Below are 22,742 nucleotides of genomic sequence, written 5' to 3' on the forward strand. Positions count from 1 at the left end.
AGAAGAAAAGGCTAAAGAGTAAACCCAACACAAATCTGGAGCAGAGTCCCTGAGATGGTGGGATGTATGCCTCCTTATAGCAACTCCTGCAGCCAAGCTGCTGCCAAAGGTATAGCTATGCTTTTCTTTGGACCACATCAGTCAGACCAAGATGGGGGTCTTGTTGTCTAGGCAGCCCAGGACCTCCATACTCGCAGTCCAGGCTTGCACCCTGGGGAGGCCACTTCGGTGCTGCTAACACAGCAGTTTGACTTCATTCATTGTGTCTCGAGACAGATGGATGCCAACAACATACACATCCAGATAAATTGCAAGATTTAAAAAAATAATGAAGGGCATGTATGCACCATGTATGCCATATAATATATTATCCATTATTGTGGAAAAATCCAATTGGCTGTATACCTGGTCTCCACCCCCATCGTTCAGCCCGGACACTGAGATCCTCCTCTAAGGGTCTTCTGGTGGTTCCCTCACTACAAGAAACAAAGTTACAGGTAACCAGGCAGAGGGCCTTCTCGGTAGTAGCTCCCGCCCTGTGGAACACCCTCCCTCCAGATGTCAAGGAGATAATGAACTACATAACTTTTTATGTTTGATGTTTTACTATGTTTTATATGTGCTGTAAGCCACCCAGAGTGACTTATGGGTGGGGTATCAAGAGGAAGAGGAAGAGGAAGAGGAAGAGGAAGAAGAAGAAGAAGAAGAAGAAGAAGTTAATACTAATAATAATAATATATTTGATGCCTATATCCATACTTTATTATGCACAATGATTCAAGTGCTGGAAATAAGGGACACTTCAGACATTATATTTTTGGGGGTGTATACCTAATGTTTTTGAAGTGCACAACAACAAATGTCCATTTGCAAACATATGTATCGTGATGCAGGTACTCTAATCAAGGAACGATGACTGGCAACCATTCCCTGTTGAGTGTATAAAGGTAAAGGTAAAGGTACCCCTGCCCGTACGGGCCAGTCGTGTCCGACTCTAGGGTTTTCACGCTCATCTCGCTCAAGAGGCTGGGAGCCAGAGCCGTCCGAAGACACTTCCGGGTCACATGGCCAGCGTGACGAAGCTGCAGCTGGCGAGCCAGCACCAGCCCCGCACACGGAAACGCCGTTTACCTTCCTGCTATAAAGCGGTACCTATTTATCTACTTGCACTTAGGGGTGCTTTCGAACTGCTAGGTGGGCAGGAGCTGGGACCGAACGACGGGAGCTCAACCCGCCGCGGGGATTCGAACCGCCGATCAGCAAGTCCTAGGCACTGAGGTTTTACCCACAGCGCCACCCGCGTCCAGTGTATGCTTGATGGCAAATCGTGCATCTTGGTAATGTGTGAAATACACAGGTGAAATGTACACCACCGCTGTAAATTAAATATAATTGTATAAGACAATCATTCCCAATGTGAGTATTTTAATCTACAGCTCCTATTATGCCTAGCCATTGATCATGCTGGCTGAGACTGATGGGAGTTGGTGTCCAAAACATTTGGAAGACACCACTTTGGAGCAGGCCAGTATGAAGAAATAACTTCCTAATATAGTAGTCATTTCATGTTGAGCATTTCCTGAGATTTGAACAGGAGCCGGATAATAATTACCATGCCAAACTTACTAGTTAGAAAATTTAAGTTCAGCATACTTGCAAGGAAATGGAAAACCAATATAGTGTAGTGATTAGAGAGTCTGTGGAGATCAGATCCCCGCGCAGCCTCAAAGGTCACCATGTGTCCTTCAGACATTTACTCTCTCCAAATCTAATCTACCTTACAGGATTGTTGTGAGGATCAACTGAGATAGCCTAGATCTATGTACACCACCCTGAGCTGATAGGAAGAAATGGGGGATGCAGATGTGGTTAAAAATAAGAATGCACTCGGCCATGGTTAGGCTGGGATTGTGTGGTGATATGATTAAAGTTAGTGAGACTGTAATCCTTATCTGGGTGTAGCTACATTATGTTTGTCTACTCTAAAGTAGGGAAAGATAATTCACAGAAATCAATGAGACCAATTCAAGTGTGGCCTGTGGGTCATTCTCTTAAAGGAAAACTGCTGGAAGTATCTGGGAAGAAGAGTGAACCAACTCTCTACAACATAATATGAAATTTGATACTGTTGTCAGTACAATTCCCCAGTGAGAAGGATAAATTGTGGTCAGGACCTGGACAGGTTAACTAGTGGTCATCCCTTCTGGTGGTACCTTTTATATACAAAAAGAGGTCAACACGATTGGAGAAGAAATTTGAAACCTAATACCAGCCATGAAACAAGACATCTGTTGGACTCTTATTTGTTTCTTTTTAAATGGGCTTTAATTGAAAGCTCAGTGAAAAATGCAGGTTACAGTCTTTGTGGTATCAATAGCTTATAGCAACATCTGAACCGTGATGCATCTAAATTATGTTTGTTCACTTTCTAATTTTAATTGTTTAAGAGCAATACATTATTAGATATATATTTATAGACATATATACACCACTTCAAACAATTAATCGTAAATAATAACCCCTAAACCCTGAAATAATATATTTCCTCACATTGGGCATTTATGTTTGCACATATAATTGTAAATGAGAAGACGTTCAAGTCACTTAAGAGCTATTTGTGTAGCTTAAGAGCCATATGTTAATGGAAATTCTGGACCAGCCTCTTCTTGAGTTCAACTTTAACTTTATTTTACACATTTTGCTAGCCATATAACCAGCATGGCTGCATGTTAAACAAATCCTAAACATTTACAATGATACTGACTTTACTTTGTGTGAGGATCTGTATCTCAAAGTGGAATATTCAACATTAAAAAGCTGAAATTTAAACCAGCTTCAAAATACAAAAAAAACAAACATACATTTTCTCTACATTAATGCTGTTTGTGTTAAAACAAGTTAACTTCAATGCAAGATTTTCATTTTCAGTATAGAAAAATATCAGTTCCTCTAACTTTACCAGTTTTAGAAGCAAAGCTAGTGATCTTGCAGATTGTACACACTCTCATAGTCTCCTATGGGAAGGGAAAGTCCAATGCAACATATTGTTTGAGCTTCCTTAGAAGACTGCGGGTATACCAGCTCTTCTTTCTATCTTTCTATTGCCCTTCATCAAGGCAATAGGGGAGGAGAAAGAGAGTCTCCAATAGCAAGACGATGGGGTTGGTTAAAAACCAAGTCATTGGGGTGCAAAAAGTATTGTGCTCAGTGGTGGCTGGCACCTAAATATGGGAGTCAGATGACTCACATCTTGGCTGCTTAGGAGGACAAGAAGCATCTCTCATTTAAATGTTGCTCCTGCCTAAGGCACATTCAATTACAGTGGTACCTCGGGTTACATATGCTTCAGGTTACATACGCTTCAGGTTACAGACTCCGCTAACCCAGAAATATTACCTCAGGTTAAGAACTTTGCTTCAGGATGAGAACAGAAATTGTGCTCCGGTGGCACGGCAGCAGCAGGAGGCCCCATTAGCTAAAGTGGTGCTTTAGGTTAAGAACAGTTTCAGGTTAAGAACGGACCTCCGGAACGAATTAAGTACTTAATCCGACGTACCACTGTACCAGTCTGCATAACACAGATGACTATACCACTGTATAGGGTTCATAGAGAATCCTATTCATATATACTTTTATGCTCATCGGTTCTGTGCAGACTTTAAACTGAGCATGCACAGGTTGTGGAAGGGCATTGTGCAGTCCTGGCCTCCCCCATATACATCTATTTATTGACTTTCTGAAACCAGCCACACTGGTCCCTTTGTTTTCCCTCTCTTGGGTGTAAACTATTGTGGGAACTGCACAAGCCTATGTGAATTGTGAGGCTCTGGTGTACATCAAAGTGTGCGTCCAACCCCCAGATGAATTGCATGTGCGTATAAGAAACTACTAGAGCACCCATAACTCTGAGGAATGCAAGCAAGATATTGGAATGGTTGACACTGAAGATTCACAGAACGATATAAAATTGTCCCATTTGGGCAGTACAAAGATTACTAAAATTGACTCAATATTTGTACAGGACTGCATCAGTATTTTGAAACTTCAGTGTTTGCAGTAAGCACACAGTATACATGGAACAGACTTTCAAACATACCAATCATTTATATATGAGCATGACAAAGCACTAGCTTGCACTTGCAAATTTCAAGTAAGAAATAAAAAGTACAAAACCTTTTAAGGAAAGAACAAATATACATAGCTAAAGTCTATCGTAATATTTAAAGTATAACATAGTCAACTTGTAATTATATAATAATGTTACAAATCGAGGTTTTGGAATAGGAAGGTTCAAAATTCCAAGCAGAGGCCTATACTGAACATTATCCTACAGTTTAGTTAACTTGTCTCAACCGCATTATGAAGGCATCTGAGATTTCCTAAAGATTCAACAGACAATGTTTGAAATGTTTGCAGTAGTTCATAGGGTCCATCTGGTTTGTACAGACAGTGTGAAACATCTAAAGCGTAAGTTGAAGTTTAGTCATGTTCCTGTTGTGCATATTATGATGACGGACCAATTCATCAGACCGAGCAAATTTTTTTTGACAGCTGGGCCACCGACAACTGAAAGGCTTTTCACCTGTCAACAAAACACAGAGTTATTAAACTGTCACAGGATGATTTTTTTATCATCTAGGCCCATCCCTTCTTAGCATATAGAAAATGTCAATAGAAGTGTGTCCCTAACTTTTAAATATATGGTGCTCCATCAAGGTCTTTGGAGTCTAGCCTAGTGATTTCAAAGGGAGATGGATGGTGCTTTTAGCTTCTATTACTTTTTGTTTAAAAATATTAATTATGTTTCCACCATTCTCTGCCTCCAAAAAAGCTCAGAGTGCCTTATTTATGCCTCCAACAGATCTTCCAGCCAGGCAATGCTCAGGAGTAGATCTAGTTTGCTTCAGCAGGAGAACTGCTTCATCATATATCATACTCTGGGCAATAGCTTCTATTATTATTTTCAATGGGAAATGAACATTCAAAATCTATACAGAACTGAGACTTATGGAATGATATTCTCCTGTTATCATGTAGTTTAAAGCAGTTATTTGTTTATGGTTCGTTTACAGATTTATATGCCCTTATGGGGAAATGCTCACAAGGCAGCTTACAGATAATTACCATTAAACAATAAAAATAACCAAATCAACAATAATCTTTAAGAAGTGCCACTCACTTTTAAACAAAGGAATGGGCAACTTCTACTCTCGGCTAAGCCAGTTTCAGCTTCCTTTTCACATTAGAAGGCAGCCTATTATTGGCCATCCCAACCCCACCAACTTTCAGCAATGAACACAATAGTATGATAACACAACAGTACTGAAGAGGCAACCGACCTCAAAAGAATAGATCAGCACAAAAGTGGCATAACTAGTACCCTCTGCACCGCAGTTTTCAGAAGCGAACTACGTTCTATGTCAATGGTGTATTTGAACCCCATCAGAGGCAAACTTTGGTAATATGGCTCCCTAAGCGAGGACAAAAACTACCACCACCACCCTCTATTTCTGATATTTCACAATAATTCCTTTTGGTTCAGTGGCTTTTTATGGATCTTAAAGGGTACACTTATAAATATTGGTTCTTTCAAATTACTATTATTATTTAGTGCCCCCTTGCCTCAGTTCCCTGTGCAGGAAAACCGCCTGGAGCACCCTAAATCCGACACTAATCTCATGCAGCATCAAGGCCACAATTCAGATCAGCACTTTAGCACAAGGAAGTAGGGTTTAACTCTTCGTCTGGCGGCAATCCTGCGCTGCTGAAAATTGCCCCTACCTGAAGCTGCAACTTGCCTCCAGAGCTGCAGAAAATGGCAGCTTTGGGAACAAACAGAAGCTATGTATTGCGGGATATGATTTTTTACAAGAAAATGGGGCAGGGGGAAAGCTAAATCTCCTCTTCTGCCGAGCTGTGGTCCTGACAGAGATATACAAAGAGGGGGATTGATTATTTGTAGTGGCAACACCACTCTAAACTTCTAAGAATTTTTTGTAAATGACCCATAAATGAAAGCAGCAGATAATTTTTACATTCCTTTCCAAATATGATCCTACAGTCTCCAGCTTCAGTGTAGTTCTCACTATTTTTCAAATACTTGATGTTCAGGTGAAGGCACACGAAGCTTCATAGGATGGAGTAAGCAGGATCACTTGCTTAGTATATTTCCATATCACACCAAAAGAAAAGTGCCGATATCACCTAGAAAAGCTCTAAAACTTTCATTATTTATTTATATTTTGCACCCTTATTTAAGTTTTACTTTTCCACCATGTGATTGTGATAACTCTAACCCATGCCTCTTATGACATTCACTAATTTCCTGGAACTACCATATGCATTTAAAACATAGCAAAATCAATTCAGGTAAAAGAAATTTAAAAATATAAATGGGAAAAAAGTATACGCACTTGTTTTACCTGTATGAGTCCTGGTGTGAGTCTTCAGGTGGTCAGATCTGGAGAACTTTCTCTGACAGGTTTTACACTGGAAGGGTTTCACACCTAAATAGATAAAAGAAGTCTAGTCCCATGTTCCAATACCTTTTCAGAGGAGGGAGGGACACCAGTTGCTTATGACCTCCAAACTATGGATTTTTGCTTTGCGTTTGTTGTTTAATAGTTACCAAAATTAATCTTTCTCTTTGCACATGCCTACACATCCCAAAGGTCATTAATCAGGCTTCTCAACTTCATAACCTTTCTTCAACCCTCTTTCACCAGTTAGTGCTTTCACAGTGCCTTTGTTCCTGGCAAAGCAAGTAAGGATTAACTCACTACCAGATTTGTAACTTGAAAAGTAGCAAATGAGGAACACCCTCTGGTGCTGGGGCATTATTTCATTTAAATTTGAAATTTACTTTTGTTCAATATTCTACATATTTTCCTAGCACGTTAAAAAAAAGGTCCATCAATTATGTGCTTTAACCTAGGAAATTTACTTTCTAAATCCAGCAAAGGATATGCTAACCAACAAAAGAGCTAACCAACCGTAAAGCTAAGCACAATATTCCATGTCCTTCATCACCAAGCCTAAAGTTTTAATATTTGTTAACAAAATGTTTGATGCCCACACACAAAAAATGTTTAATGGTGTATTTCCCCCAGCAGAAAGCACTTCCACAAACCAAGGCATTTTCTTTTCTTTTATTCACTCCCCACCTGGTTAAGTTCCCCTATCCCTTCCAAAAAGCTGCTCCTGAGGCTTTGGAGACTTCTGGGATAGTATGGAATGTGGCATGGAGTGCTGAAGTAAATTAGAGAAACTGGATGGCACACTACCCATTGAAGCAAGGGTACTTAACCTTTTTTGTCTGAGGGATACATTCATCCTTGACCAACCTGGGGAGAGGGGCACATGCCATGTGTGGGCAGCAACATACCTAGACTCTCCTGCGCCCTTTGCAAGGAGCTGTATCAGCACCCATCCACCCATCCCTTGCACCCTTGGTAGGAGATACATTGGTTCCTCCAAAGCCAGGAGAGACCATGGACCAGAAACTCAAAAAGTTTACTTTTTGTTGCCTTCTGCACTCCTCCAGTGATTTCCTCCATGGCCATCTCCATTGGGTTTGCTCCACCTCCCCCCACCCTCCTCCTCCACTGGTTCACCTCCCTCCCTCCACGCACTGCTTTCCATTCTGCATCCTTCCTCCTCCCTCCCTTCCTTTTTCCTCCTCCTGCAACTCTTGCCCACTCTCTTCAGCTTTCTTCCCTCCAAGCCTTGCTGGGTACTCCACTCACACTTCTAATAGTGCCCCCAGCCAATTGGGTTGGGGCCCCTGCAGAGATGTTGTGACGGTCCACACCAGTGACCAAATTCTTCTGCCAAGGTGCTCAGAGGAGCCTGCGTGCCTCACCTGGCTGCCCAGAGTAGTGGAAGTCCTGCCCAGGGAGCATGCAGATGGGCAGGTGGGCTTCTAGTCACTCCGAGCCACTTTTTGCACCTCCCTGGGCCTGTGCCCTTGGGAGGGGCCAACCTGAGTAACCCCTAGGTTCGCCCCTGCTTGTGGGTGTAATTGAAAGTTGGTGTGGCTGCCCCACACTGTCACTTGCAAATGCACAGGGCACATCCCCCTACATCTCCCTGTAGATTAGCTGGGGGGGATTATTGCCCCCTTCCTACTCGTCATATGATTGACTGATGACTGAGGAGGGGCTGGATTGTATCACCATCAAGAATGTTGGGCTGGACAGAGAGAGTTAAACTTCACCATCCACCACATCACTGTTTCTACTTTCTTAATTTTTCTTTTTGGCACAACACAAAATATGTGGGGTCTTTGGGGTCCCCCAAAATTTGCTTGGTGATTGCATCAAACCCCCAAATCTATGGCTAGTGATGCCTGCACTAAGCCAAAGGCACTACTGGGTACAACCCTATATATGTTAATTCCAGAGATTCCAAAATTTGGTACAGAATGTTCTGCATTAGCAAATGTTCTCATTATTTCTTAAAACAAACATAAAATGCTCAGGATTATTGCCCATTCACAGCACCATTGATTTCCATAGGTCTATCCCAAGTATGATTTGATTTTCAATCCAATCAAAGTGCTGCTACTTTCACATCATTCTGGCCAAACAAATTTGAACCATAACTTCACCTCTACTAACTCTTAAAAGAGTGTGTGTGCATGTTTACTAACTGGGAAATGGAGAGAACAGAAGGGGGGTCATTACTTTTTCTAACTGATGAGATGAGAAAGAGTGAGAAGGCAGCTTCAGTGTAGCTATGTTAAGAGCACTGCAGCAGCTATGTTAAGAGTACTGCACCAGATGTTCTGTTTTGTGCTGAAGGTTGTTCCTGACGGTGTACTGCTCTGAGCAGCTGAAAATGGTGCCAAATGGAAATTGCTCCTAGAACCAGCCTTTGAAATTGAGGGCTTCAGGGCAGCTGAAAGTTAACAATGTACAGTGCCATGAAAAGTGCATCTTGCACAAAATTCACTTCTGATGGCCAGAGTAAGCGCACCCAGTGTCAGGTGATTGGCAGCTGGATGTTTGGGCTGACAAATGCCACCTCATGAACCAAACTAGCCTGTTGGATCAAATTAGACTGGCAGCTCAGAGGTTCCTACTTTCTTCAAAAATACACCCCAGCATTTTAAATTGGGCTCAGGTGGAAATAGGCAACCAATACTGGTCATCCAAAAGAGGTGTAATATAAATTGCTCTGGCTGTACCCATTAAAAACCTAGTAGTCATGTTTTGCACTAAATGAAGTGTTTAATGCAGCACAGTAGTCCAGCTTGGAGGTTACCAGAGCACAGATCACTGTGGCTAGGCTATCTCTGTACAGGAACAGTCACAGCTGAAGAAGCAGCCATCTCTGATGAAAGGCCTCTCTGACTTTTGCATAGCTTGCATGTGACCTACTGCACAAAGGCACAAGTCACACCATTGAGCCACCCACTTTTGTGCCTGGCCATCCCCACCACTGGCATGTGTCCCCCAGAAGATTGCCTGTCAGGAAGCGTGATCCTTGATCTGATGAAGTTTCCCCATCCCTGTTGTCAAGAAAACCAAGAAAGCAAAATAGCAATATTATCTGCTGCTCTGTTTGAAATACTGAGACACAGACAAGAGGCTTTTTGCAACTGATTTAACAATTCCAGAATAAAGACATCAAAATCCTCAGTTTGCATTAATAATATATTATAAATTATGCATGCAAATAAAATGTAATGTAATGTAATGACTCTCCAGATAACAATGTTTCTACTTGGTGAAGTTTGCATAAGCCCTTTCACAGGATTATTCATCAGGATCACCTGTATCAATGGACAACATATTTGTTATTTGCATTGATTCCTATTAAAAACAATTGGATTCTCCTGCATCTAACAATATGTACCAAAAGCACAAATCTTTTTGCTTCTCCCCAAAACAGAAGTGATAGTGTTGCTAGCCATGCTACAATTTTAATGATACATGAAAATATCCACTGCATATGTTAAATAAACTGCTTTTTTGCAGTTTAATTTTGAATGTATCCAAACAATTGATGACACATGAGCCTATAATCCTGAATTACAGGGGCAAGGAGGAGCAAAAGGAATTAGAATTCAATTTTTCATACTCTAGGTTATGGAAACTGCAAACTGCTACAAATGTCAAAAGCCAAGGCATGCAACAAACCTGTATGTCGTCTTTGGTGTCGTTTGAGTTGATCTGAGCGAGAAAATCTTCGTTCACAGTCCTTAAAGTCACACTGATACGGTTTTTCACCTTAGGGAAAACAAGTTTCATTTGAAAAAGGTGAATTAAGTTGGAAAATAAAAGCCCATACGAACACACTAGAACAATTTTCAATCACATACACATTTAAAACAGGTGAATATATCTGTGTTGTAGCAGGGGTGCTTTATATCAGTCATTTTCAAGGAAAATCTCTGCATGGGAAGAATTGGGTAAGCAGTCACATCTGAATTGTGGCAAAGCAGTTTATTTTGCTACCAGTATATGGATACGACAACTTATGTAACAACTTACGTTACCCCATCTTTGTACTTAATGCAAAGTAAGTTAGAATTTCTTTAGGAATGATAATCCTGAAACAGATGTTTGTCAGATTCTGTCGGTTTTCCGCCATCAGAAATCAGTTTAAAAGCTGTTCTGACAACCTTGTATATTTAAAGTACCAAGGGTGGGATTTTCCAAACCAATCCTGGCAGCAGAAGACTTGCACAAGGACTTTCAATTGCATAATGGGACTTTCAGTGGGCTGGATCCAAGCGAAGCATGAATGAAGGTCCATTGAATGGTGGGGAGAAGGTGACTTCTTCCAGTTCACCTTTCTGCCTGAAGTAGCCCTTTGAGACCCCTTAAATCTGCTCGAAGGAAGAAGGAACCTTCTAAATGAGAGTGAGAGGTGTTACTGGAGACTGCAGTGTAAGGGGGAAATCACATTGAACAGGAGCTTCTGTAGATTCATAGCCCATTCCATGATCAGGACTCTTGTTACTTCTTAATTGCATCTTATGTTTTGAGAATATTCAGTCACTGTCTACCAAAGTCACAGCTGGGCCCATGCTTTGTTTTGATTTTGGTTTATTTTATTTTTTTGAAGAAGGTCAACATGTACTGGAAGTGATTAATAATTCAAGATCACAAGCGGCAATTTACCAAAAATAACTAAGGATAAAGTTACATAAATAATATGCTTATTTTCTTCCAACATTAATAGATTGTGAGACCATAACATTTGTTGGAAGAAAGGCCATGCCTTCATCTTGCCCCAAAATTGTCCTATCCGTGATTTTGATTTTGTTCTCTAGATCTAGTAAAATATGTCAACTTTGCCATAAGGGCATCCTCCCAAATTCTTCTATGGATGCTTCATTGCTCAATCTCCATTTCTCAGCATAAAGAATTGTAGCTGCGACTGGCAAGTAAGAAACCATGTCTAATGGAACTTTCCAAATGATTTAGCAATTTTTTAAAAGAAATACTGGGGTTCGATTCATATGAGATTTTAGTAGGGCTTTCTATAGAGGCCAGATAAATATCCAGAGTGGTGGCAGTCTTTGTTCTAACCCCTTGCGGGCAAAAGGCTTAGGAAATAACTCTATACATGCCTCACTCTGTCACAATAAGTCATTTCATACCAGTTTTCAATCTTGAGGCAGAAATGCCATGTGCTTATACTTGTAATGTCCCAACTTTTCAATATTTTTAAGGCAAAGAAGGAAAACAGCATACAAAAAAATATTGCATTTAAAGCAAAATGGGCAAATGTGTGTTGGTAAGATATTTATAGTCAATGGTCAATTCAGATGTTCAGAAACAGAGGAATGCATATGAACCTGTCTTATACTGAGTCAGAACATGGGTGCATCTAGCACAGTTTATTCATTTTGTTGCTTTTATATCCCATCCATCCTCCCAAAGGAGCCCAGGGGAGCAAACACCTCTGTGATTATTATTATCTTTTTTAAAAAAATTAAAAAGAAAAAGAAAACATATTATACTCATTTTTAAAAGGAATAAAAAATCTAAAAACAATAAAGCACAATAAAACATATGAATCAGATTTAAGAGCAGGTGTAACACAATCTTGTGTCTGGATTGGCCTGCCAAAGCTGACGTTTTCAGGAGGCATCTAAAAGGGTAGTGATGGTGACTGCCTAATATCAATAGGCAGGGAGTTCCAACGTTCAGGTGCTGCCACCCTAAAGGACTAGCTTGTTACAAATGCAAAGCAGACTTCCTCTGAGTGACAGTGAGTTTCAGGCTGGGTTCCCCTGCATCCCTTTCATCTTCTGGAGATGCTAGTGATTCGGCTTATTCATGCAAAGCATATGCTCTGACCACACAGCTATGAATCCTGCATAGTGGCATGCATTTCTACATTTCTTCAGGACCAATAAACACTGAATCAGTTCTAGTTTATTCAAGATGTTATATGATTCTTTTGTAAACTAGGTTTATTCCTATTAAAAAGAGTTATTTTTGCTAGCATGCCATAAAGCAACTGCTTTGAAACATTGTTATGTCTTTTCCAAATGACAAGCGACATCACCCATATTAACTGCTCTTTCACATTTACACTGAAAGCAAGGAGTTCAATATCTAAACGTTTCTGTTGGATATCGGTAAGAAAATCTTTATAGCTTCCTGTAGAAGTCACCCAAAGGAGTTTACTGGCTTTTAAAACCCAAAATGGGTTGTTTCCACGTCCATTCAGATTAATTTATTTATTCAAAAAGTTATATTTGTCACATGTGTTTAAAACAGTTCCTTTTAAATCTGGCCACAAGGTCTCCCGTAGGAATTGCTGTGCCTTAAAACTGATTGTGCGGAAGGCTGAAGCCTTGGCAGATTTAAGGCAGAGAATGCTGGTGGAATAGAATGCACTGAGCAGATTGTAGTCTCCAAAGTTCAGTGCAAATGCAGTTCTAAAGCATGAGCATTTGAGCAGCATGAAGTGATACATTTCACACTGCTTCCACATTGCAAACAAAGGTCTTCTGTTATTATCAGGCTTACTGGAACTGTTATATCTTTCTCAAGTTAAGCTACAGCAACCATCTGCTACAGACCTCTGCTGTCATTCATCTATGTGTGGGAATGTTTTCAAACAGAATATGTCATTTACCCTTTTCAGAATCCTACTTATCTTCACATGTCTCTGCATTTCCGAATAGAAACTTTTGTCATTGTAGGAAATCACATTAGATTTTGATGTAAAACATGCATGAAGCCACTTATGTAATCAAGAAAGTTTCAATAACCCAGGGACCTCATCACACTTTATGAGTTGTATCCAACTAGGCCATACTCAAAGTAGATCCATTATGCTCAGTCCATTAAAATCCATTAAAATCAATTGACCTCCACTAGTTTCAGTGGATCTACTCTTGAGCAATGCTTTTTCTGGGGGTATGCAGTGGTATACATACCCCTAAATATTTTGTGAATCTTTGTACTGTATTTATTTTTGAACTATAAAATGGTGTTTTTCTTGAGACAAAATGAGAGTACAGTATCCTTAAATATTTTAATAGGGAAAAAAGCACTCTTCTTGAGTATGCCTTAGTCAGATGCAACCCTATATGCCTAAGATGTTTCAAGTTTACACCCACAAATACAAACATGGGTGTCATACAGTTCCCTTGTCAGGAATTATATGCTGAATAGCAAACCATGTACAATGTGTGAATGGCTTTTGGCATTGTTACAAATCTTTTGGCTTCTGTGTGTTCTTCTTGAGCTATTGCTACTATTATCTGATATTTATTCAGTGTAAGAAGTATGCTAGGTCCCAAGCACTTTGTTGAATGATAACATGGGGCATCTTCTTATGCTTCTGATGCAATTTGTGTCCTGAAATGAGGGCTAAGAATGTAGGACAGTGCCATGGGAGTTGCCCTGTGGTGTCCTGCAAGGTTACATATTGTGCCCCATGCTATGTAACACCTATATGAAGCTCCTGGGAGCTGTCATTAGGAGATTTGGAGTGAAGTGTCATTATGCAGAAATGACAGGGGCCTTTTGCTTGCAGAGTATGTGCTCTGGCACTGGGCTACTGCCCTCCTCCCTATAATTAGCTACCTATGAATTTCTAGTAAACATCAGGATTGATTCAGACACATGCTGAGATATGAGATGCCAGAAGCACAATGCTAAATTCTGGACATTTCCAACACGGATTGGGCTCATAGAAAGCACCTGCTCAGCAGCACACAAGGGAACTAGATGAGCAACATCTGACCCACTGAAAGCCATAGATTAAGGGTGACCACCACATATCTATCCATAATGCAGACTGTTGCTACTGTGCATTCATGCTTGGGTGCACAAATTATTCTTATAGCATGGTAAATTTAATGTGCTGAACATCAGAAAACCTATTCCCATCTCCTTCCAAAAAGGTGAAGACAGATATCATTACCACTGAAAATGTAAGCAACAGAAACTTGTGGAAAGTCACTCAATGGGGAATACCTGATAAACCAGCTATGAAACATTTACAGGAAGAAAGACCATGTGTATTTATTTTCCAAAGAGCTTTGTGGTTATGTAGAAAACCCCATTCATGATACTTTTTTTATACACTAGCTATCTATAAATTTAAACTGGCCTCAAGATTACACTCGGTGCATACATTCCAGGAAATAGCAGATGTTCCCCAGAGAGCTGTCTCCCACTCGTTTCTCCTCAAGGTTAAACCACTTCATTCTATTCTGTTGAGGCAGCAGACTGATAAGGGCCCAAAAAAGTGAAGTTTAAGGGACATCCCCATACTGATCACCAGTAAACTCCTTTCCTGCCCCTTTTGCCTTTGATAATTAGGAAAACACATAGAAGGTTCATCTTCACAGCTACCTTCCCACTGTCTGGTCCCAAATCTAAGGTGCAAAAGACTTGGGGCCAGATTCTGCTGAAAAAATGTGCTAGTGGGAAGCAGGCAATGAGTTTCACCAGCATTATGGCGATTTCCCCTCTTCTCCTCTCCACTCCCATCAGGTCTGGAGAGTCAGGAGAACCTCCAGAACAGCTCACAGGGAGAGAAGAGCAGGGGTCAGAAATGCTTGCATTGATGGAAGAATTGTATTAGCTCAATGTTGAATTCCATCAATTTGCCTGATTGGAAAAGAGTCATGAAGCACAACTGCATCTTCAAGAATATTTTTCTTATAGGAGGGGAGCGAGAAAGCAGTCATACCAAGGAGATGCTGTCTGTTATGTGTAATCAGTGTGTAATTATGGGAATGCTGATCTTTAGCTTAGCTTGGTATGTGCATGCGTGCTTGCAGCAAGCTCAGCAACTTGCATCAGTGCAGTATAGGGTGACCAGAAAAGGAAGGTGTGTCTCCTGCACCTTTAATACCTGTGTATAAAATGGCTTTTCAGCAGGTGTAGGCTGTCATTCAAGCTACCATGTAGCCATCCTAATGTATAGCCAGAGCTGAAAAGTTGGCATGAAGTTTACAGAAGGGTTTATATGTGCTGATACTTTTTCTCTCACAGTATAATACCTCATAACTGATATAGTTCTCCAATTACAGAAAGGTAGCCGTGTTGGTCTGCCATAGTCAAAACAAAACAATTTTTTTTCCTTCCAGTAGCACCTTAAAGACCAACTAAGTTAGTTCTTGGTATGAGCTTTCGTGTGCATGCACACTTCTTCAGATACATTGAAGTGTACATGCACACGAAAGCTCATACCAAGAACTAACTTAGTTGGTCTTTAAGGTGCTACTGGAAGGAAAAAAAATTTTTTTATAGTTCTCCAAGTTCATGAATACATCCATGGGCCTTGAAAAAAATCATTGTTCTGAAGAGGAATGGGGTACTGGATGAGGTTGGAAAGACTGCACACCCAGAGAGTGCGTTCTCACAGAGAACAACTTCATAAGCTAACTCTAAAGGCAATCCTTTAATTGGAAGAGACCAGTCTACAGTGATGGTGGGAACAAAATAGCCTGGTCAGGAAAGAATGTGTAATAAGAACCACAAGACCCAGTATGAACTGGGGTGAGCTGCTCCAGGTCATCAGGTTTGTGACAGTGACTTATGCAAATGTTCTGAAGAAGAGACGGTTGTTTAATTTACACACTCTGTAATTTACACACCCTGGAGAAGGAGCCATGACTTTCCAAACAAAATCTTTAATATAAATTTGTTAAAGTAATGAAATTTTGCTTTTCAAAACTAGAAAAACTGTTGCAAGAACTGTGCCTGTTATATGGTTGTTTGTTCTGTGCAAAACATTTTTACAGTTTTGCTGAAAAGAAAACTCTCATGGGTGCAAAGTAGTACACTTCACTGATTAAAAAACTAAGAGTGGCATTCTACTAATGAGTCACATCAGTGCATAAGGACTTCTATTTGTGCAATAGGGCTTCCCCCCTTTATCTGGGGGGTGGGATCTGCCGAATCCCTGGAACAGTGCACGGGGGAAAGAGGTGGGGGGTCATTTTGGCTTGAAAGCGCGAAATTGCATTCCTTCCAGACTCCCAAACCATACACCAATTTCCAAAAAACCTTCAAAAACACAAATCATAGTTGCTGGGTCATGTTAATGGTGATCGAAAGCTCCATGAAATCTTACCACTTAATCCAGTGTATTGTTTATATTGCTTTTCCCCCGTTGTATTTCTCAGCTTCCTAATGCTCCAAATCAACCAGATGCCTTTTATTATTATATGTTTCAGTTAATGGTATTGTTAATAACCAGCAAAGCACTCAATAAGCAGTTAAAGGGCACATGAGAAGTCAGCATGTGTTGAAACATTAAGAAATGCTGACATGAATTCCAAATTTTTCTATCCGAGCTCTGCATGTTTTCTAATCCGACTGTGGGTAACACTATCTGAGTGAGCAGTCTGCAGGAAATGTAATGAGCCAGTCATGTATAAATATCTAGGTGATGAGAAAGAGGAATCTTATGGAGCGCATCCAGCTCCACCCCCATATATGTGTGTGTGTGTGTGTGTGTGTGTGTGTGTATTATCAAGCACAATTCACTGGAAAAACATCACATACAAATCATTAATTTGGAATGATATACAGAAGCATTTTGTTCCTTAAAAAAAAACCCTTCAAGACTTGTGAGGCCATGCCTGACAAATAAGGTAGTCATTCAATTGTGCTGTATGTGCAAAGCAACCACACACACATACTGCATCTGTATTAGAGGTGACCAGTGAAGGACTATCTTGCTCTTTTTAGCCCAAGGACCCTAAAATGCCCCATGTTGGAGGGATTATGAACACAGCATGGTCATGTATTCCACCGTCTGAAGGAGTCTTCTACTTGAAGTGTCCACTCCAAGTCTTAATTAAAAACCATAGTAGTTCCTTGAAGTTCCCCATCAGCAGTAAGAAGGCCCAAAGGTCACCTAGTCATAGTGTTTCCCATTATATATATTGTATTTCTATTTAAATCATATGAATTTGTATATAAATTTGCATACCTATAAACCTATGCAAATTTTATGCAAATCAGCACTTGCTTTTGCTGTTGGTATGTAAATAGCCATTTTATATGAATGGGTTCAATTCCCAGTACAGTGGTACCTCGGGTTACATACGCTTCAGGTTACAGACTCCGCTAACCCAGAAATAGTGCTTCAGGTTAAGAACTTTGCTTCAGGATAAGAACAGAAATCGTGCTCCGGCAGCGCGGCGGCAGCAGGAGGCCCCATTAGCTAAAGTGGTGCTTCAGGTTAAGAACAGTTTCAGGTTAAGAACGGACCTCCGGAACGAATTAAGTACTTAACCCGAGGTACCACTGTACAATAAACACCAAAGCACAGAATCAGACTTCTAACTAGGGACAATTTTGCAGTCCATTAAAATACTTACCTGTGTGCTTTCTTCCATGCATCTGCAGATGAGACAGTTTGAAATATCGTTTATTGCAGCCAGGGTATTCACACATGAAAGGTCTTTTCTCATTTGTGTCACCTGCTGATCTAACAATCATAGGAGCTACTCCAGGTACTCGTCTCACATCCTATAATGGCATTAAGAATTTGGATTATTATATGACCAGTTTTCAGAACTGGAAGCAGTGCGTGCAATAACTGCTCCAATTATACTACCTTAAACTCAAAACATATCTATTGTAATTAATATTTATTTAATTTGTTTATTAATCTTTTTTTCCCTTCCTGTAAAACAAGCTTTAACATATTAAAGGTAAAGGTAAAGGTACCCCTGCCTGTACGGGCCAGTCGTGTCCGACTCTAGGGTTGTGCGCCCATCTCACTTAAGAGGCCAAGGGCCAGCGCTGTCCGGAGACACTTCCGGGTCACGTGGCCAGCGTGACGAAGCTGCTCTGGCGAGCCGGCACCAGCGCAGCACACGGAAACGCCGTTTACCTTCCCGCTATAAAGCGGTACCTATTTATCTACTTGCACTTAAGGGTGCTTTCGAACTGCTAGGTGGGCAGGAGCTGGGACCGAAAGACGGGAGCTCACCCCACCACAGGGATTCGAACCACCGACCATGCGATCGGCAAGCCCTAGGCGCTGAGGTTTTACCCACAGCGCCATCCGCGTCCCTTTTATTTTTAACATATTACTGCTCAGCAAAAAATGAAAATTTCAGGCCTTCAGTTAATAATCACATGTCATCTGACATGCCAGATCTAATATTTAGGAAAGTGCAATGCCACTTTGAAGTTTCCCATTTAGAGGAATATTGTAGCTTGTTCTAATGAAAATTATTTCTGTTGTTTCTTTTTCTTTAAGTAAGCCAATAGTTTCTCACTGAGTTTATTACTGATGCAGTGGAGAAAAGATCCTGTATAGAAGTGTAAAAAAGAATAATGCATGGCATAGAGAAAGTAGATAGAGAAAAGTTTTTCTCCCTCTCAAAGCGCTAGAACTCATGGACCTCCAATGAAGCTGAATGTTGGAGAATTCAAGGCAGGCAAAAGAAAGCTCTTCACACAGCACATAGTTAAAAGTATGGAACCCATTCTCACAGGAGGCAGTGGTGGCCACCAATTTAGATGGCTTTCAAAGGGGATTCGGCAAATTCATGGAGGATAAAGTATATCAGTGGCTACTAGCCATGATGGCTGCCTCCATGGTCAGATGCAGTAATTATTCTGAATGCCAGTTGCTGGAAACCACAGGAAGGGAGAGAATCCTGTCATGCTCAGGTCCTGCTGGCGAGCTCCCTATGGGCATCTGGGACCACTGGCCTGATCTCTAGTTCTTAACTTAAAAGCAGCAGTTTCCAATGACAGCCTAGAAATCCTTTTAGAATTGTACATTTTCTGCAATATACTTACCTGTATTCCTCTAAAGACTCCATGGGTGTGTATTCTATACTGGGCCCCACAGCTGTATAACATAGGGCCTGCATGGTTATCACTTTCATATCCTGTTGCATGGCTGAAAATAAAGAGAGGCCAAAGGTTGGAAATTAACTATATTCTGTTGATGAAGTATTAGCAACAGGCCTTCTTCATTCAATCCGAAAACAACTAAACAGACCAAGGAAACATAATGGAAACTTAGTGGTTCATAGGTTTCAAAGAGAGAACATAAGATTTGCCTAGTGGTGCTTTAAATTTTGATTACTGAAAAAAAACAGTACAGATAGGGGTGGGGGAACACAGAGAAGCAAAAGTTAATGCAGCAGATACGTGCAAGTTATTTATCAGTTAAATGCCAAGTTGGCTATTGCTAATATCTTTGGAATGAGCAAAATGCCTCAGGTTTCACATTAAGTGCAGTGGGTTTTTGTCAGCACCTCATGACTCAGATATAGCCAGATAGGACTGAGAAAGTGATGACATTTACAAGAACAGCAGTGGTGCAGCCACAGGATAGGATTACAAATCAGAGTCCTAACTATTTAACCCACATATCAGCTTGGAAGATGTACTGTAGCTTAACCTTTAGTAAAATCAACAAACAAGGAAATCGTTACCTTGTGGAAATCAATGATCCCCCTCTGTGCAGCAAGGATGCAACCCAAACATTTCCCTTGAAGTATTTAGGACTTTCAGTTTAAGGCTAAAAATATTTGAACTTCATCCTGCAACATTTAACTTTCTATAAATATAAACCTGTATTTACCAGACTTCTGACAGCTGAGACACACACTTTTATTCTAAAATGAAACTGGAGAACCATTTCAGTCTTACACTTGAAGAAAAAATTTACCTTTAAGTCGTTTAAGAGTTAAGAAATTACATGACACCCATCCCTTGACTTCTGTATCAGTCATTGATCTCAGTGTGCTTCCTAATTGGAAATTCAATGGAACTTACTCCCCGATAACTGTGCAAGACTGCAAATATGCAGGACAATAATAATTATAATAATTATAATTTATTATTTATACCCCACCCATCTGGCTGAGTTTCCCCACCCACTCTGGGCGGCTCCCAATCAAGTGTTAAAACAATACAGCATTAAATATCCTATGCATCCTATGCATGCTTGTTTAGAAGTACATTTCATTGTGGCTTTCTCCCTAGTAAGTATGTTTTAAGGACTGTAGCCTCAGGTAGTTTGTTTCTTATGGCACAGCACACAGAATGGAAATTACTGGCATAGATGGAGACCTTTTGCGAGAAGACCATTTTTGCTCAGAACTCTTCTTTACCTTGAAGCTAGGTTACTTGCCCATGGGCAAACGTCTGGGGAATGCATGTCAGTTGTGGGAGCAGTCAAAGTGAATGTAGTTAGACACACACACACACACACACACACCACTATCTATCCTACATTCAGGCAAGCAAGAAGTGTTATCACAGTTCAAGGGACATTCCAGCCATATGTAGTAGCAGATGCAGAGCATGGCTGTTGAGGGTCATGGCCAGTGGGTGAGTGTCCTGTATAGAATCCTGAGAGCTAGAAGGTCCCATTCATCCCCCAGGCCTAAGGTGCTCCATCCCTGGTATAATCCAAGGAACCCTCTCCAAATATCACATCATATTAATAATGACCCAGCACGAACAACATGGAAAAGGAAAGAGGCATGAATAAAAAATGCATTCTCTAACCTGCAGAGCAATAAGAAACTGTAGATTTTATCCTCATCAGTCAGTCTTTTAGAAAAAAAGAATGCTATAGAATCATAGAACTATAAAATTGGAAGGGACCCTGGTGGGCTCAAACCACCAACCTTTTGGTTAACAGCCACATGCACTAAACCATAGCACCACAGGAGGGCCCCAAGATGTATGTAACTATTCAATAAAATTTCCACTGCTTTTCCTAAATAAAAGAACATCCATGTGTCTTTGTGCATTATCTAAGTATGGATGAATTTATTATTATTATTATTATTATTATTATTATTATTATTATTATTATTTAGTATTACTTATAAAGTTGCCCTTCAATAAGAAATTCCTGGGTGGCTTACAAGCAAGACATTATTTTAAAAATACTGAATTAATAATTAAAATCAATAAAAGACAAAAACTATATTTGCAACAGCAACAGCATAAATAGTCTGTAGCCAACAAAGTCCTACTCAAAGTTAGACCCGTTGATATTGATGTAATAATTTTAAGTCCATTGGTTTCAATTGGTCTACTCAGAGTATGTCTTATTTGGATACAACCCACAGCCTGGATTATACTGCAATAGCCCACAGTAGCCTAGAGCAGTATAAAACACAACTGCCAATTCAAACAGTTTGAACACCTTATTTCAAGTGCTAAAAGAAGATGCATTCACAACCGAGAAACAAAAAATACCCAAAAAATGTTAAGCAAGCATTATATATTTCTCTGTTTAGAAGAACAAAAAATACTTGATCCTCGGGGCAGAAGAAATGTAAAATGATTGAGCATAATAGTATATAGTACATCCAAGGCTATTTAAATAATATTTAATAATATTTATATAATAAAATGTGTGATGAAAAACAGAGCAGCTCTGAAGAATCATGACAACTTTGTTTTTTTTAAAAAAAATCATAAAAAGATATCTGAAAAGTATGAATCCTTGAATTACTTCCTTCCACAACCTTTATTTTGTTGCACTGGCATTGTTCGTAAGATGGATAAACTAGAGCCCCAGGTTAATAAAGATGTACTAAGCTTTTTCTAGGGAATCCAGAGGCAAGTTAGCAAACATCAGCATAAAATATGAAAACTGAGTGATTCATCACCATCAACCCTGGATGTTTTTTAAACAGTTGGGGGGAAGTGGGGGGGGGGAGATTACACAGAACAGATACCACATTAAGCCATAACTTAATAGCAGTTCAAGAAAGAGATCAGGATTTTTGCATGGAGAAGCAGCCAAAAATGTGAGGCACAGGAAATATGCCACTTTCATTTAGGAAAATAATGAATTGATGTTCAATATGACTATTTAAAACAATTGTCATCATAGTACTGAAAAATATACATTGCTGCTTTCTTTGGTAATAATGCTACTACCAAGCAGATGCATTATGAAGATTATTTACATTTTTTTAAAAAAAGTAAAACTCTGTTGAGGCATTCTCATTGCCCAACCAAGGCCAGTGCCACAGTCTAGAACAGTTAGGTACTCTTAAGCCCATTGCTTTCATTGAGCTCCGCTAATTGTACCTATTAAATTAGCTCCTCCATTTCCCCCTTCCTGCTTCATCCCCCAACACCCCATCCAATCTTGTTGCAAAACGCCCAAAGAACACTTCTACTGGGGAGGGGAAGTTGGGAATGGGGTTCTGTTCATGCATATCCTGATCCGCACCTATTGCTTATTGCAGTCTTTGCCTTCTGAGTTCTAATTTGAATTATATTCAGGCTTGGAAACAGCACCAGGCA

The 22,742-nt window shown here is 40.2% G+C and overlaps 1 protein-coding gene across 3 annotated transcripts in view; it reads right to left on the minus strand.

The window, feature by feature from the left end:
* Nucleotides 1-4,081: 4,081 nt before the first annotated feature.
* Nucleotides 4,082-22,742, minus strand: part of WT1 (WT1 transcription factor) — a 50,676-nt gene continuing 32,015 nt past the window's right edge. For 2 of the 3 annotated variants that reach the window (XM_053390225.1, XM_053390232.1), the window contains 5 exons: nt 19,254-19,356; nt 17,816-17,966; nt 10,143-10,232; nt 6,414-6,506; nt 4,082-4,582 (listed from right to left, as the gene is read on the minus strand). In XM_053390225.1, coding sequence (XP_053246200.1) covers nt 4,461-4,582; nt 6,414-6,506; nt 10,143-10,232; nt 17,816-17,966; nt 19,254-19,356 — 559 coding nt within the window. In that variant the 3' untranslated portion in view covers nt 4,082-4,460. The remainder of the gene's footprint in view (nt 4,583-6,413; nt 6,507-10,142; nt 10,233-17,815; nt 17,967-19,253; nt 19,357-22,742) is intronic. The other variant, XM_053390215.1, reaches the window with a different exon arrangement.

This window comes from Podarcis raffonei, chromosome 1 (assembly GCF_027172205.1).
Source record: "Podarcis raffonei isolate rPodRaf1 chromosome 1, rPodRaf1.pri, whole genome shotgun sequence".
Lineage (NCBI taxonomy): Eukaryota > Metazoa > Chordata > Lepidosauria > Squamata > Lacertidae > Podarcis > Podarcis raffonei.